General features: G+C 43.1%; 1 protein-coding gene across 3 annotated transcripts in view; it reads right to left on the bottom strand.

The window, feature by feature from the left end:
* Window positions 1-15513, bottom strand: part of PIGK (phosphatidylinositol glycan anchor biosynthesis class K) — a 90035-nt gene that overhangs the window by 60277 nt on the left and 14245 nt on the right. For 2 of the 3 annotated variants that reach the window (XM_074221138.1, XM_074221139.1), the window contains exons 4-9: window positions 13652-13787; window positions 7920-8031; window positions 6180-6276; window positions 4879-4996; window positions 4655-4765; window positions 2010-2182 (exon numbers count right to left, since the gene is read on the bottom strand). In XM_074221138.1, the coding sequence (XP_074077239.1) occupies window positions 2010-2182; window positions 4655-4765; window positions 4879-4996; window positions 6180-6276; window positions 7920-8031; window positions 13652-13787 (747 nt within the window). The other variant, XM_074221140.1, reaches the window with a different exon arrangement.

Raw genomic sequence — 15513 nt, 5'->3', positions numbered from 1 at the left:
ATAAAACTCAAAATAAATTCTTTCTAAAAAAAAAGAATTGTTGAATGGAACTGAATTAGGAATGGTGATGACGTAAATGGTATCAGCGCTGAATAATAATCAGGATGCTAGATTGTTTCATGATGATATTCTCTGAGACCTAAAGTGCAGTCAAGGGGCCATTCATGGAGGGCTCATAAATATGCAATATTAACATAAAAAGAATAAATTCGGTGATTTGGAAAGACATTTCGCTCCAGAACACTAGAGGGCACAGTGACTCAATACTGACTGGAGTCAACAAAAAAATGAGGACTTTCCTAAATTGGGGTGAATATGCATTTTCCAAACACACTTTTCAGCTAAATCCTTGCTTTACCCTCCAAATAGCCTATGCTCCTCTGGGGCTCCTGGGAATAATCAGAGAAGAGGAGAAAGGAGTCAAAAGTAGCCTGTAAGAGCTCCTCCAGATAACAACTCTCAGCAGACTGTCTTCAAGGTATCCTACATAGTTTTATTTTTATCATTTGATGGGAATTTTAATATAGTTCTGGTAACTATATTAACTACAAATTTCAACTGCTTACTCTTGAACTATTTGCCATAATCAATCAATCAATATACATATATATTTTTAATATAATTTAATACAATTTTAAAAAAACAATTGGAAATTCTCAACACAAGCTAAATGTATTAAGTAGAGTTCCTCATGGCCTTACAAAATCTGTTTCTTAGAACATGCACACTATAGGGAATACAGAAGCCAACATGTAACAGAAAATAACTAATAATATCAATTTAAAATCAAATTAAGAATAGTTAATGCTGTTTCTTTTGGTTTTGATTACTGCAAATGAACAATTTTAAAAGAACTGTAAAATTTATAAACTATTTTTAAGATGTCTTCAACATACAACCTAACACTTTTCCTTGGGGTAAAACATCACACACACACACAGAACACAGCTAAAAATATGTAATTAAATTTCAATCGGCAATGTTTTTAGTTCATTGGCTGTTTCAAACTCCTACATAATCATACTATGCTTTTAAGATACCATAGTAATAATGACAAAATTACATTCAAAAGAACTGGCAGCCTGGGAAACAGATCTCATCAGCCCATCACTCTCCTGAAATTACCCCCTCGATCATTACCCGTGGTGCCTTAACTGCCAAATCCGCAACCTCGAGGTCCTCTCCCTAGAATCCAATGGGGTTGATCACTCTCTCTTTAGCCTGGCTCTCTACCATCTGGACTCTAGATGTCCCTCCAGTCTTGTCTCAGTCTCACTTCCCTTTCACAAACTCTACATGCATGGCCCCTGGCAACAGGCCTGACCGCACCTTCTCAGGTTCCTTTACCTGTCTCTCATATCTCATTTCCTGACTGTGAGTCAACCCCAGAACTCTTTTCAGGGTCCTCTCCTCTTCTCTCTCTACACACTCCCAAACACTTATGAATTTCATCATCTTCTTCCTCCCAGATCTACTCATGTAGTCCTCTCGAGATCCAGCCAAGGGTACCATTGTCTTTCCTCTTCCCAGGCTCTCAAATTTCATGTTCTTACTCCTCCCTCTTCTTCATTCCTCATAGTTTAAACAGTGGCCAGATCTTGTCATTTTTAGCCTTTGTACTATCTGTCCCTCCTGTCTGGACTATATTCACTCTTCTCAGAATCCCTTACTTCCTCCAAAACTCAGCATTTAAGCCCATCTTTATCCATCCCTGAAGGCTTTCCCAATGGCCCCAACTGCTAGAGTTCCCCAACCAGCTTCAGACTGACTTTGTAGGTACAGGCTCTCCCAAGTTCCCATCATCCTCATCTCTCTCTCGCTCTCTCTCTCTCTCTCTCTCTCTCTCTCCTTGTACATAGCAGTCACTTAAAAAGCATCTGCTGGCTACCTAAGTCAAACCACATGCTTTCTTCTTACATATAAATTGACATCTCTTTGAGGTTACCAAATGAAAATACATGAGGTGAAGCTAAAAAATGCTTTCTTCATAAACAAGGTAAGATAAATACCTGTATCCCATTGTGCTTAAATCACGCTTCAGAGAAACAGTCTCAGTGGTAATTTCCACCTTCCTCACACTTCCAAAGAAATCTGTTATTAATACATTTTGAGGATTCCTCTGAAAAAGGTCGGTCCGATGTCCAGGAGTCGAAACACACAAACTTTTGGGACATACCTGGAACTGTAAAATAACAGGAGCAATGAGTACTCTCACAATCACTTGGGGCCTGCCGGGAGCCATCCTAGGTATTTCTGCCCACAGTGGTCCCAACTGGTACTGGGGTGAACTGTGAAGCCTCTCACCTTCAGCGTTCACCCCAAGAGTCCTCCCTCTAGGGTTTCAAGTGTCTCCTGAGGTCTCATCACCAGGTCATCTCCACTGGCATGTCTGTCCCACTACACCCTCAACCCAATATGGCCAAAACCAAACTGATTTTTTTCCCTGTATAAAAATTCAGACTTGATCTTTATCCAGAGAAACAGCCTTTTTTGTTGGAGTTTCCCAGGGAAAACAGGCTCAACCTAGTGCCCTCACTGGAGGGAAGCAGGCAAGCCTCTCCATGAAGCCCAGGATAATGGCCCAGACAGTCAAGTTAGATCCAAAGGATAAGCTAGAACCACTTAGTGTCTGCCAATCTTTATCATCCTCAAGGACCTCTTCACATTGCTGAGGGTCCAAGGCTGACTTGAATGACTCTTTCAACTGACAAGGTCACTTCTCCATGAACTGAGCCCAGCCAATCCAAGAGCTAGTGACTGCTTTGCTGTGTCTGGTCTGCTTTAGGGATGAGAAGATGCTGACCACTAGATCAAAGAATATCAGTCCAGGCCTGTTCCAGCTAACTTTCCACTGAAACTAAAGTGTCCCTAACTGAAGATGGTCTCCTCATCACAGTTTCTCTGACTTTCAATCCTTTTACCTGCTGCTGTAAGATGGGTCTTCACTGTGACTGGACTTAATCTGGCCCCTTCTGTTCTAAAGTCATCAATGGTACCCTAGTGCCTCACAGAAAAGGGACCACTTTCTTAGCCTAGGATTCAAGGGCTTCCCTAATCTGAAGCCACCCATACCTGAAGGGATTTACAAATTAGAGAGCAGGATCTCTGCTCCTGTCATCATTACAGCCTATTCATACCCTCCATCCTCTGGCAAACAGCACCCAGTACAGCAGACACTTAATCAATGTTTCATGCCCAGCACCTGGGACTGCCGGTTATCCAGCCTTGGATGCCCAGCCCTCCTCTGGGCTCCCTTCCTTCCCATGTGGCTTTTCCAAAGCCAAATGCACAACCTGTCTACTGGTCCCTCCTTGGTGGGTCTCTGACCTGTAAGTGGTTCTCAGAAAGGTTATATTGGGTTAGAGTGATTAGCATCAAGAAACAGAACCATGGAGTAAACCTGCCTATGTACCACAAAGTACATTTTAGATCCTGCCCATGGGGCCAGTGTCAACAGTAGCTGCTCAGGGTTTGGATATCACATCTGGTTAAATGGTTAAGAGTTAGCAGGAAGCAGTTGGCTGGAGCCAGTTTGGGGTTCCTGTTGCATAGAACAAATCAGAGAGTAATTTTGGTTAATGTAGGACATTAGACCTGACCAAAGGAAAAGCTAGTATTTTTCTCTCTACCTTTCTTGGTTGGTTCCTTCATTATCTAATATTTATTTCTAAAAGTAAATGATATTAGTACTACTAACAAATAGGTCTTTTCCCCCCCACTTAATGGTATGGAATTACATGCAAAAATTGTTTTCAACATTCATTTTTTTAGAAGATTTTGAATTCCAATGTTTCTCTTCCCTTCTTTCCCTTCCCCTACCCCTTCCTCCTACCTTTTCCCCAAGATAGCAATATGATATAAGTTATACATATTTTCATTTGATTTCCATTTTGCCTCTTCTTCAATTTCTGGTTCTGACTGTTTCCCTTGGCATCAGTTCATGTAAGTCTTCCCAGGCCTCTCTGGAGTTCTCTTTTCTGTTCCATTCATGTACCAAAATATTTCAGTGCCCAAGTGAAGTTCATCTTGCAAAGTTTCATTACTATTAGATGAACCGTCAACTTTAGAACCAGAGAAATGGTATATACAACAGCTTTAGCAGTAAATGAATGGTATAGGCCCTGAGGAGAAACAAGAGAAGACTTCTTTGCAAAAGGGGGTTACTGTGGCCATAGAACCCAGCATACACCACCAGACTTCTTCAACAGACTGACTGCTTTTGCCAAACCTTTATTTTTCCTCTTCTTTATTCTTTGTTTTAAGGAGAAGAAAGAGGTCTATATCTGATAATGTAGGTGATATAAAAATGAGATATCTAAATTTTATTTTAAAAATAAAAATACATAGATTTTTGTCAAGGCAGAGAGGTTTTTCCAGCTCTAATTGGCAATGACAAATAATCCTATTTTATCGGATCCAATTTCCATCTTTCCTAAAATATGGTCAACAGAAGATTGAGGTCCAAAACTACTTGAAAATTCATTCTAAAGGCCCAGGATAGGCTTCCAACATAAATGACAATGATTCAATCCTGAGAGTCCTCAAAATCATAACCATAAATCTTAGCAAAATCCCTATTCAACCATCAACAGACTTGTGTTACCTGCACTCTCACACTTGTCTCTGTCAACAAGTTGTAAGAAAACAGACTTACAAGATCATTCATGTTGGCTTGACTTGCTGGGTGAATTTCTTCTAAAAATTCCAAGACATAAAACGTGTATCTATCCATAAGGTGGACTCCAATGGCCAGGTCAGGTTGATGCTGGAACAAAGCAAAGAAAAAAGGGGCATGAGCCTCTTTCCACAGTCTGAATGGTGGTAACACAAAGCCAGTCACAGAGTCAAGGCATTGCCATTACAGGAACAGGTACTCACTGAAAGGGAGTCTTCTCCTACTTGGCTACTGGCAAGTGCCATGACATTGGGGGAATAAAAGCGTTCATACATGGATGCCCCTTGACAAGTATCAATAATAAACAGCATTTCATGGTAGCTGAAAAAAAAGAAGTGTGTTGGTGAAAGGTGTGGTACGGGGGAGGCTTTCACATTGATCCAGGATGTTTAAGACCATGGGATCATTTAATTGCCTAAAGATTTCAATGCCCTTCAATAGCATCCTAGAGTTCAATTATAGCCCGAGTCCCCAGCTTCCTAGCCTACCCATAGGGAACACTGGCTGACAGTGTTACTTCCAAGGCTCTGAGTCAATCAACACCAACTAAGCCACTATGTTTGCCGGCTCTGGGCTAAGGACGAGGGATACCAGGAAAGGCAATAACTGATCCTAGCCTAGCCTAATGAGGAAACAGGCTTTGGCGGGGGGGGTGATCCTGAGGTGGACAAGTTGCCAAGTCGACATCATCTTGAGTTTCCAGGTATGATCAAGTTCAGGCCAGTCTCCAGGTGGGAAATGACCAGAATGACCTGAGAGCCTACCCTCCATCCAAGGATTCTGCATGACCACTATCACTGCCATCATCAAACATTTACTCAAAGCATTTCACAAGCCTGTCTTAATTTCTTCATTTGTAAAATGGGGATGATAACAGCTCCTACCCACCAGGGTGATTGTGAAGATAAAAATGAGACCTGATTTGTGCTTTATCAACTTTAAAGTACTCTGATCTAATCACTCACCTGCTCTCTCTCAATCCCCTATGGCCTGATAACCAGCCACTGAAGGTTTCCCAAGCTGCCTCCCCTGAACAATACAAACCATCACTGGTCACCTCCTGACTCCTCCCTTTTCTTAGGCCTTGCTCACAACAGGAGTCCATGTATTAAAATGTTTCCCTTTCTTGAAGGTCCAACTTGACCTCCGAACATCCCTCCTGGAAGCTTCTCAGAGCCCTTGGGATGCTCTGCTCATTCAACTTTTTCTAATAACCAAGATGTCTTGTCTCTGCCCCAGGGTGAAGGGCTAACCTCCAGGAGGACCAGGGTGGTTTCATTTGGCATTCATCAGAGCTACTCAACATTCCAATGGGACTGTCTGAGGATTTGGGGCAGGCCTCAGTCTCTCCAGCCCTGAGGGACCTGAGGAAAGCACAGTCCCTTCTCTGATCAGGCCCATATCCTGCTCATCAACCAGATGATCTCCCAGGACCCTTCCCAGTCCAACTCTGTTCCCAGGACATTCTCCCCAATTAATCTTAGGAAAATAAGGGATTTCTTACCGTCTTTTCTGCCACATTTGTTCAAATGCATCAGCAAGTTCAACATTGGTGATCTCTTCAGAGTCCTGGAATTTCAAGAAGCCATTCCCACCATGGCCTTGTGGGAAAAAGAAACAATCAACTACTGGACATATGAACACATATGTGTGCATGCATTTTTTTTAGGGTTTTTTTTTAAGGCAATAGGGTTAAGTGGCTTGCCCAAGGCCACACAGCTGGGTAATTACTAAGTGTCTGAGGCCAGATTTGAACTCAGGTACTCCTGACTCCAGGGCCAGTACTCTATCCACTGTGCCACCTAGCTGCCCCCTCATTTTTTTTAATAACAGGGAATTCACAGACAAGAATAATCAGTGGGCTTTCAAATATCATTCTTACCCCCTAAGATAGTTAACTCTTTGAGAGGTGAACTGGATTTTCAAATTTTCGAATAGAAAGGAATAAAGATGAATGAGTTAATCCCAAATTTCAAATTCCCAAATCCTGGGGCTGTCTTATTGCCAGTGGTGCTCAATTTAAAGAAACGATGCCAAACAAGCCAAAGGAAAGTATGGCAAAACCTCTTCTTTCACTGAGCCCCATCCCAAAATCAGAAGTGACTGACCATGGGTGAGGCAGGATGCCCATATATCTGGGAGGAGGGCAAGGAAGCTGCCCTTCTTCCAGCTCTTCCTATGAGGCTGGGGCTTACAAACATCATCTCCAGAGGACCCAGGACTGGGTAGGGAGGGCGGCACAAAGGACATGCCCATGCTCTGCAGCCTTGGCACATCAAAGAAGGTCTGGACAAGCTCAGAGCAGCCAACAAGATTCAGACTTGGCTGGGGTGCAGAGAGCCACAGCAGCGGCCCATTCAAAAGTGGAAGGAGCTTCAGTGGGAGCTTGTAAGCTCACCAGTCCAAGGGGTTGAAGCCATTTGCCCAGAGTGTTACAGAGGAGATTTGTGGCCAGGACTGGCTGGAATCCCATAGCCTCGAGGGCCCTCCCGGTTCTAAGAGACTGTCATTTCAATCTAGGCCAATCTAGACAATCCAGCCAAGTACAGATGGCAAGTTGGATACCAGAGGACACTCCTAGGGAGCTGCATGGGACAGTCTTGTTTTCCCTGCAAAAATGTCCATATGCAGGATGTATCTCTAGTCACCAAGTAGCCTCCAAATCCCTGGGATCAAAGATATTCATTCCCCCCATGTGGGCATCATCTCCTCCTTCAAGGCACAGCTCTCAGAGAGAATGACCACTTGTCCTAAACGCTGGGACGGATGCTAAAAGCATCCCAAAAGGCCACTCACGATCACTCACAAAGCCAGCCGGTGGCACTGTTTAACATAAGCCATACTCTGAGCTGGCCTGGCAGAAGAGGTCAAAACCATTCATTCCCCAATTTTCTTCCTGTAAGCTCTAAAGTCTTACATCACAACAACATAAGATCCAGGAGATGGGTCAGCTTGGAAGCTCAGCCACTAACAAAGTAGAAAAAGCATCAGGAAGCTTCTGCTTCACATTTGCTATTCCCAGGTAATCTTATAAAAAATAAAAATTAAAAATGGCAAAGAATGCCACCTCAGTTTAGGGATGAAAATTCATAGAATTATACACACATAAATTCACTGTAATATGCAATAGTATGACAGGAAATTGTTATTCAAAATATATCTTTTTATTTTAAATAATTTCTATTCTAAGAGTTCAAAAATATCAGTATAATCAAGTCAAATCCACTCAAATTCCTTGACTTACCTGTCATATAAATCAGAATATTACTTCTATCATCAGACAGAAGACGTTTGGATCGAGGAGTGCTAGGTGGGACTCTCCCTGTTAGCACTCGCAAAAAATTCTCCACAGTCACCTGAAAAAGATATAAATTAGCTCATTTTCATGACTTTTTCTTTCCTTCTTTTCTATACTATTTTATAACACTACAACATTTACAACTTAAAATATGAGTACTTAGAAAGCTTATTTTAAAAAGAATCCTCGCTGGGACACTAATGCACTGTGGGTGGAGTTGTGGACTGACCCAACCCTTCTGGAGAGCAGTTTAAAACTCTGCATCCCCTTTGATACAGCAACACCACTTCCAGGTGTCTATCCCAGAGAGATCACCAAAAAGGACAAAGGCCCCACATGGACTTTTCGAAAATACTTAGAGCAGCTCTTTTTGTATCAGCAAAGAACAAGGGATGTGAATGTGACAAAAAAAATGGTTCTATAAGAAATCATGAGCAGCTAGATTTTAGAAAAGCCCAGAAAGACTTTCATGAACTGATGCTAGCAAAGGGGAGCAGAACCAGGACAACAACATATACTGCAAGATGACTGACTATGGTGGACTCAGCTCCTCTTGGCAGTTCAGTGATGGAGGACAACCCTGAGCAACCTCTTAAGGAAAATGCCAGCCATATCCAGAGGAAAAAACAACAGATCCTAAATGCTGAGCAAAGCATATTATGTTCACCTTTTGAAACTTGTTACATTTTTTTCTTTCTCATGTTTTTTTCCCCCTTTACTTCTAACTCTTCTTTCTTAACAGGACTAATATGGAAATATGTTAAACACGAGCACAACTGCAACTCAAAAGCCTGTAAAACAATGAATGTTGACAATTATCTTTGCATATAATTGGAAAATAATTACTTAAACAAATAATTTCAATAGATAAGAATCCCCCTTTCTTTGAATCACTTAAGACAGCCACCTCCTGACTCCTCCCTTTCCTTAGGTCTTGCTGAAAACAGCAATTCATGTATTAAAATGTTTCCCTTTCTTGAAGGTCTGAACTTTCCTCCTGGAGCTTCTCAGAGCCCTTGGAATGCTCTGCTCATTCAACTTTTTCTAATAACTGAAATGTCTTGTCTCTGCCCCAGGCCAAAGGGCTAACCTCTGGGAGGACCAGGGCAGTTTCATTTGGCATCACAACTGTAAAATTATTACCTAAATACTATGGGGTACCATGGAGAAATCTAGCATTTAAATAAATCAGGTGAAAAAGAAGCAGTATGCTTTAAGAAATGCCTAAAACCATCTCCCAATGAGTCATCAAAGAATATCCATGTCCCAAAGCCCAAATCCTTCCAACACTTTCCATGTCATGGAGCTACCCAGAATTTCAAGTTGGAAGAGCACAGGGACGGCAGCTGATATTAAGCTCCAATAGTGTCATTGATCCACTGTTACTCATTCATGTCAATGAGTGGAAGAAAAATTTGATCTACCTAAAATGAGGTCACTTTCTCTCTGGCTTCTCCTGCCCCTCCACAACACCCAGGGCCCAACTGACAAATCCTACTAAGAAGCACCTGGAAACTGCCCCTGGGAAAGGAGTTGGTGCTGGGGAAAAAGATCATCTTGCCTTCAGGGATCACTGACCCAGGGCTATGCCTGAAAAAAAGGGCCTTTCCCTATGCAATGCTCTTCCAAAGCTCATGCTAAGGAAATACAGTTTTGGGAATGACTTCCAACTGCCCTTGGAAGAAATCTGAATATCATCAGGCCACAAGGTGAAGGCCAGAAAGGTCCAGCAGGTTACCCAAAGCTGGCCTGGCATTTCCTTTGTTGTCAACTGTCAACTCACTGCTCCCCAGTGAGGTCTACCCAGAACCCCAGAGACAAGACTATGAACAAAGGGACTTCTGGTACTTGGCTGCCCAAAGACCCAGCTGGCTCTGCACAAGATCACAGGAGTAAGTGCCAGGCAGTGTAAGAAGCATCAGTTCCCAGGAGATGAAGTGCTTTTAACCATAACAGGTTGAGAAAGCCTTGACAGGAGGCAGGTGTGGCTGTCCAGACTCTCCAAACTTAGAGGAGGCTCAGACTGGTGAGTCGTGCCAGAATGCTCCAAGAGAATTCTAGAAGAGACTGTTAAATACTGGTCTTGCCTGTGCATATATATATATATATATATATATATATATATATATATATATATATATATCCCCTTCATTGATTCACTGACAAGTAGAACGAAAAGGAATGCTTACCGAAGGACAAATCTCACCCAAGGAAACACATTTCCTTCTTGTTATGGGACTAGGAGCTCATGATGAAGTTGGAGAGAGAGAGCAACTGAAATGCCAACCATGAATCACCCATACTCTAGCCCATAGGCTAGAGATAACAGGATGGTGAGGATGGACCAGAAGCAGTCCATAAAGAAGTCACTGATGGTCTGATGCCACCTCGTAAAGAATCCTACCATTGAAAAACCAAGGAATCAGGGTTGGACCCTCGAATCTTTGACAAGGCCTACAGTCAATGTTTACCTAATAGGTTACTGGGATACAAAGTGGGGAAGAAGGATTAGGAGGCAGGTCAGGATGGAGGGGGGATGAAGAGAAGGTGATAGGCATGAGACTGAGGCAGGAGGCAGGCAAGCTAAGAAGCCTATCTCTCATCTTAGAAGCAAGTCTTAGAGAGTACTGAACAAAAGAGACACCATCAGAACTACGCTGAAGGAGAAGTGTTTTGCCTACTCTGTGAAAGATGAATTAGGTGTGGGTCCAGACAAACCAGAGGCAGAGCTCCAAGCCATTTCTAAGAGTCCATAGCCTCCTCAAATGAAGTGGACTTCAGATCTTCCTCACAATCTGAGATGTCCCTGGTCCCCAGGGCCTTATGGGAGTAATACCCCAATATGCTAAAGATCAGTAAAATACAGAATCTCATTGGTTGAGAAACATTGACCTGAAGAGCCAAAAATGTCATATTAGCAGGGCAGTCACGGGCTGGGAGAAGCACAGGACATCGCTGCTGATGAGCAAGGCAAAAGGCATCTACAGTGACTAACTTGTCATAAGACCTCCTAGTAGAGAGGGGGGTGGTGGGGTTCAGAGTACAAAAATAAACTGGGGGACTTTCCAAAGAATCAAGACATCCCAGCCTTGCTGCAGTTGTACATGGAATTTGAGCAGAAGAGGATGGAAATATCTTTGTCAGCATTCTTGTGGTTGCAAAAATGAGCTTCATCACTGGTAAACGGGTGGTGAACACAGAGTTAAGATTTGAGGCCCACTCTAAAGGCCTACTATAGGAAGCTAGCCTATCTGTTCATCCACAGATGATTTATGTAAAATATCAAACTGTTTAATACTGACTGGAATAGAGTAGGAGTCTAAAAAAACCATTTCTTAAATAGGGAAAGGAGAAGAATCACAACATTATTACAACACCCCAAGCAAAAACTGATGAGGAATTGACTGCGGGCAGTGGCCATCCGGGTGGGAAGGCTGGAGGAAGGAAAAAGGATGACCCGTCAGTCAGCCCTGATAAAGAACCTGTGAGCTAACAGGCACTGTGATAGCAACAGACCAACAGACAAAAAGGGCCAGGGGCCCTGCCTTCAAGGACCCAAGTGGCAAGGAGGTCCAGGGCAGATGGAGAAAGCCCTCTGAAGGAGACAGTCCTTGAGCTAAGCCTGGCAGAGAGCGGAAGGGGACAGCCTCTGCAGAGCCAGTGATAAAGGAAAAGCCTCAACAAAGGATAGCAAGAAGGTCTGAAGGAAAAGAGCAGCATTGGCCCAGAAACACAAGCTGGGGCCAGGCTACCAATAGGGGGCTTTTTATTGACCCCAGAGGGTCATGAAGACGGGAGCCTCAGAGTCAGACCTCAGCAAGAGGCACAACAGTCTAGCAGCTAGTGAAGGAGGAACTGGAAACCGCTTGTGATGCTCCAGGCCAGATGTGAGAGAAGAAGGGGATGTGGAAGGAGCCAAGGATAAACAGGACAAACTCACTGCTCCCGGCAACAGCACCAGAGAAGGGCTGGAATCACGGAGGATGTCATGTCTACTAACAAAGGGACCAACCAACAGGGAAGAGAGTAGAGGAGAAGCCCTCGGCCTGAGATCCTAGAGCCCTGGAGCACCGAGGATGGAGAAGAGGAAACAGGTCAGATATGCTGAGAAGAGGGAAGCGAGCCCAGCAGAGAGCCCTGAGGGAGCACTCCAGAAAGGGACAAGGCACAGATGGGGATCGACCCTACAGAAAAGGCTGAGAACTAGCAGGAGGATGGGAACCATGAAAGGGTTCTGGACCAGCTACTGGAGGGGGGCAAAGGATAAAGGGGCAGGCAGCGAGAAGGGGGCCTGGGGAGAGGTCAGGAGCCAAGCGCACTGCAGATAAATGGCCCCCTTCTTTCCTGTGGAGCCTGAGCAGAGGGCAGTGCAGGTAGACAGTGATACAGAGCTCACAAAAGGTCAGAACCCCCATCTGCAGAGGGGTCACCTGACACAGGATAACCTAAATCTGGCATGGTCCAGTCAACACAGTTGTCCAGTCTTCTCCAGCCACGTTTAGTAGTGCCCAAGCTGGGGCAGAGGGTGGGCGTCCAGGAGCAAAGGCACCCTAAAGCAACTGGCCAACTTGGAAGGGCAGAAAGCAAAGCCCAGAGCAAGGGAGATGACCTGGGAAGAAGGGAGGGAGCAGGTTTAGAAGTCAAAGGACAAACCGAGGAGATGGAACACTCACAAGTAATAGGATCAGGGAGAGCAAGACTGGCAGTTTACGGACAGTGGGGGCTGGGAGAGCCAAAAGTTATGGATAACTCCTACCCCAAGGGGCAGAGTCAGAAGGTCAAGCTGGTGACTGAAGATGGGTAGACTTCAGGAACAGGATCTGAAACTTGAGAGTCAGACAAGGTCACACCTTGCTACGGGCAAAGGCTGGAGATCAGTCATCAAACCTGCAAGAGAGGAAATGCTGTGCAGAGGGTAGGGTGCCTCTGAAGACGCATCTAATATGCCTTTGTGGCAAGGATCCTATTGCTGAAAGGAGTTCTCACCTAGACAGTCATGGATCCCTGAAACTTTGTTTTGTACCCTAAATCCTAACAGAAAATGGAGACTATATCTGAACTCTATGCTACTGCTGTGTTCAGAGCCCTGAATTCTAGTCCTACTTTGAGAAAAAGTGGGCCAAGCTCTGAGCACTGATGGAGCTCAGGAGCACCAAAACCCAGGGTCTGTGTAAACCACAGCCTTCCCAGTCCACTGAATTATTCTTGGCAACTAAACGGTGGTTTTTAGTAACTAGATTTCCCCACCAGCAAGAAATGATCATTTCAGACCACAGACAAAGACACATGTATACCCCACTGCTTAGTATAACTAAACAGAAAAATACTAGCTAACAGGAGTCTATTTTTTAAAGGGGAACAGATACCCAGAATCCTTTAAACTCAGGGGAAATAAAATACATTTGATTTCAACATTTGAATTGATTATTTTCATTATAAGTTCATTGAGTATGCACAGATAAGCACTTCAGACTAATATGATAATAAATTTTGGCCCTTTGTACTTATGTCCCCAGCCCCTAAACAATAACAAAACTCCCTGAAGTCCAGGGGAAGAATGACATCGATATCTGTCCAACTGGTGGAATTAAAAATTAAGAACATGTGAAAAACAGAAATTTAATGTTCCTGAAATGCATTATAAAATTTAAAATTGTTTCTAAATTAAACCATTTTACCTCATAGCTTCTATAATCAACTTCCACATCATCTCCATAAACATTCAGTTCCATGTTTTTGTGACTAAACACAGTGGCTGGCTTAGGATTTCTGGAGTTGCACGCCATGTCATCAGCAAGCATCAGAACAATGTGACTAGGAGGAAAAAAAGGAATTCAAACTCACATCCTACTAGAAGAAAGAGGAACACCAGAATTCATTATTGTCCCACTGAAGAGTAGCTCAGGAACCCAGAATACATATTCAAGACCATTTCAATGATTTTTCATTTTCTTATACTGTATGTTTTTTTTTAAGGCAATGGGGTTAAGTAACCTGCCCAAGGTCACACAGCTATACAATTATTCAATGCCTGAGGCTGGATTTGAACTGGACCAGTGCTCTACCCATTGTACTTTGCCACCCCGTATAGATTTTTTAAAAAAGAAGTTACTAGTGAATTATAAGTTAGCTTCTTTAACATATGAATTGTTCTTCTCAACCAAAGTTCTAATTTAACACAGAAAAGTCACTACAATGAGAGTATCAAGCTTCCCTTTGAAAAGTTTCCAGTTTTAACCCATTATAGGTATGTGTCTAACTTTATCGTGAAAATTATTATAAAAATAAAATTTACTTAGAATTCAAGATGAATGTGACTTACAAAGCAGGAGAGCAAAGTCACCAAGTATAATGTGTAGTCATAAAAAACATTGTGTTATATAGTGTCATGTGATTTTTTTCCCCTTAAATTTCTATTAACAATTTCTAGAATTTGAAGACTTTCATAGAAACCCTTTATTGGAAAAAGTCCCTGATTCCAGCCTGGAAGTCTCCATGGCTCTTCTTAAGCTCTTTCAACAGGCGTGTTCTAAGATTTCACTGCAGGCAGAGCCTAGGGCTTGTCAATGGAGTGAACACAATGGGATGAGTACTTTATTTTCACTGTCTAGGAAGAGCACGAAATTCACAGAAAATGGTAATACAAAAAATATATGAAGTTCAGAGAGAAGCAGAAGAAAGTGAAAAGCACATGCTGGGACAAAACTGAAAACTGTGAGGAAACACTCAGTGAATCCTTTATTTCAACAAAAGCAGAATGGATACCAACTATGATCATTTTGTCCAGAAATTTCACCAAAGCAATAATGCTTGGGGGCGGCTAGGTGGTGTAGTGGATAAAGCACTGGCCTTGGAGTCAGGAGTACCTGGGTTCAAATCCAGTCTCAAGACACTTAATAATTACCTAGCTGTGTGGCCTTGGGCAAGCCACTTAACCAACCCCCTTTGCCTTACAAAAAAAAAAACTAAAAAAAAACCCAAAGCAACAATGCTTGTCCTTTGTTCTCAAAGACGATGACATCCAGGAGATGATGCCATGACAAGCAAGTGAACTCAATTTGAGTGATAGGGTGCTGTGCTAAGTCACCAGTCTCACTTTCTCCTCTCGAGCACTTTACGACTGGAGATGGCCCTAGAGGTAAGGTAACTTGCCCAAGGTCACCCTGCTAGCAAGTGCAAAATGTCTGAGGCCACATGTGAATTCAGATCTTCCTGACTCTGACGCTCTATCCATGGTACCACCTAGTTCCCCAAGAGGCCAGAAGTAAAGATTTGATTAACCCACCAAAGACCCCAAGTGGAACATAAGCTCACCTAAAAGGGCTAAGAAGAAAGATGGTGGGGTGATTAGCCAGTTCAAACTCAGGAAGCAGAGAAAAGCAATAGAGAAGAAAACCAAGTTAAAGAAAATTAAGAAAGTGAGTGATAACTCTGTCCTTGATGAAGATCTAAGTGCAGGGTAACCCAAAAGTATCCAAGGTTGAAATGGAAGGACTACAAAGAAAAAAGGAAAAACTTCACAGATGAGTGGTGGAGCCAC

The sequence above is a fragment of the Macrotis lagotis genome, chromosome 2, assembly GCF_037893015.1.
Source record: "Macrotis lagotis isolate mMagLag1 chromosome 2, bilby.v1.9.chrom.fasta, whole genome shotgun sequence".
NCBI classification, from domain to species: Eukaryota; Metazoa; Chordata; class Mammalia; order Peramelemorphia; family Peramelidae; genus Macrotis; species Macrotis lagotis.
The sequence above is the reverse complement of the archived record's forward strand: the minus strand, read 5'-3'. Positions and strand labels throughout refer to the sequence as shown.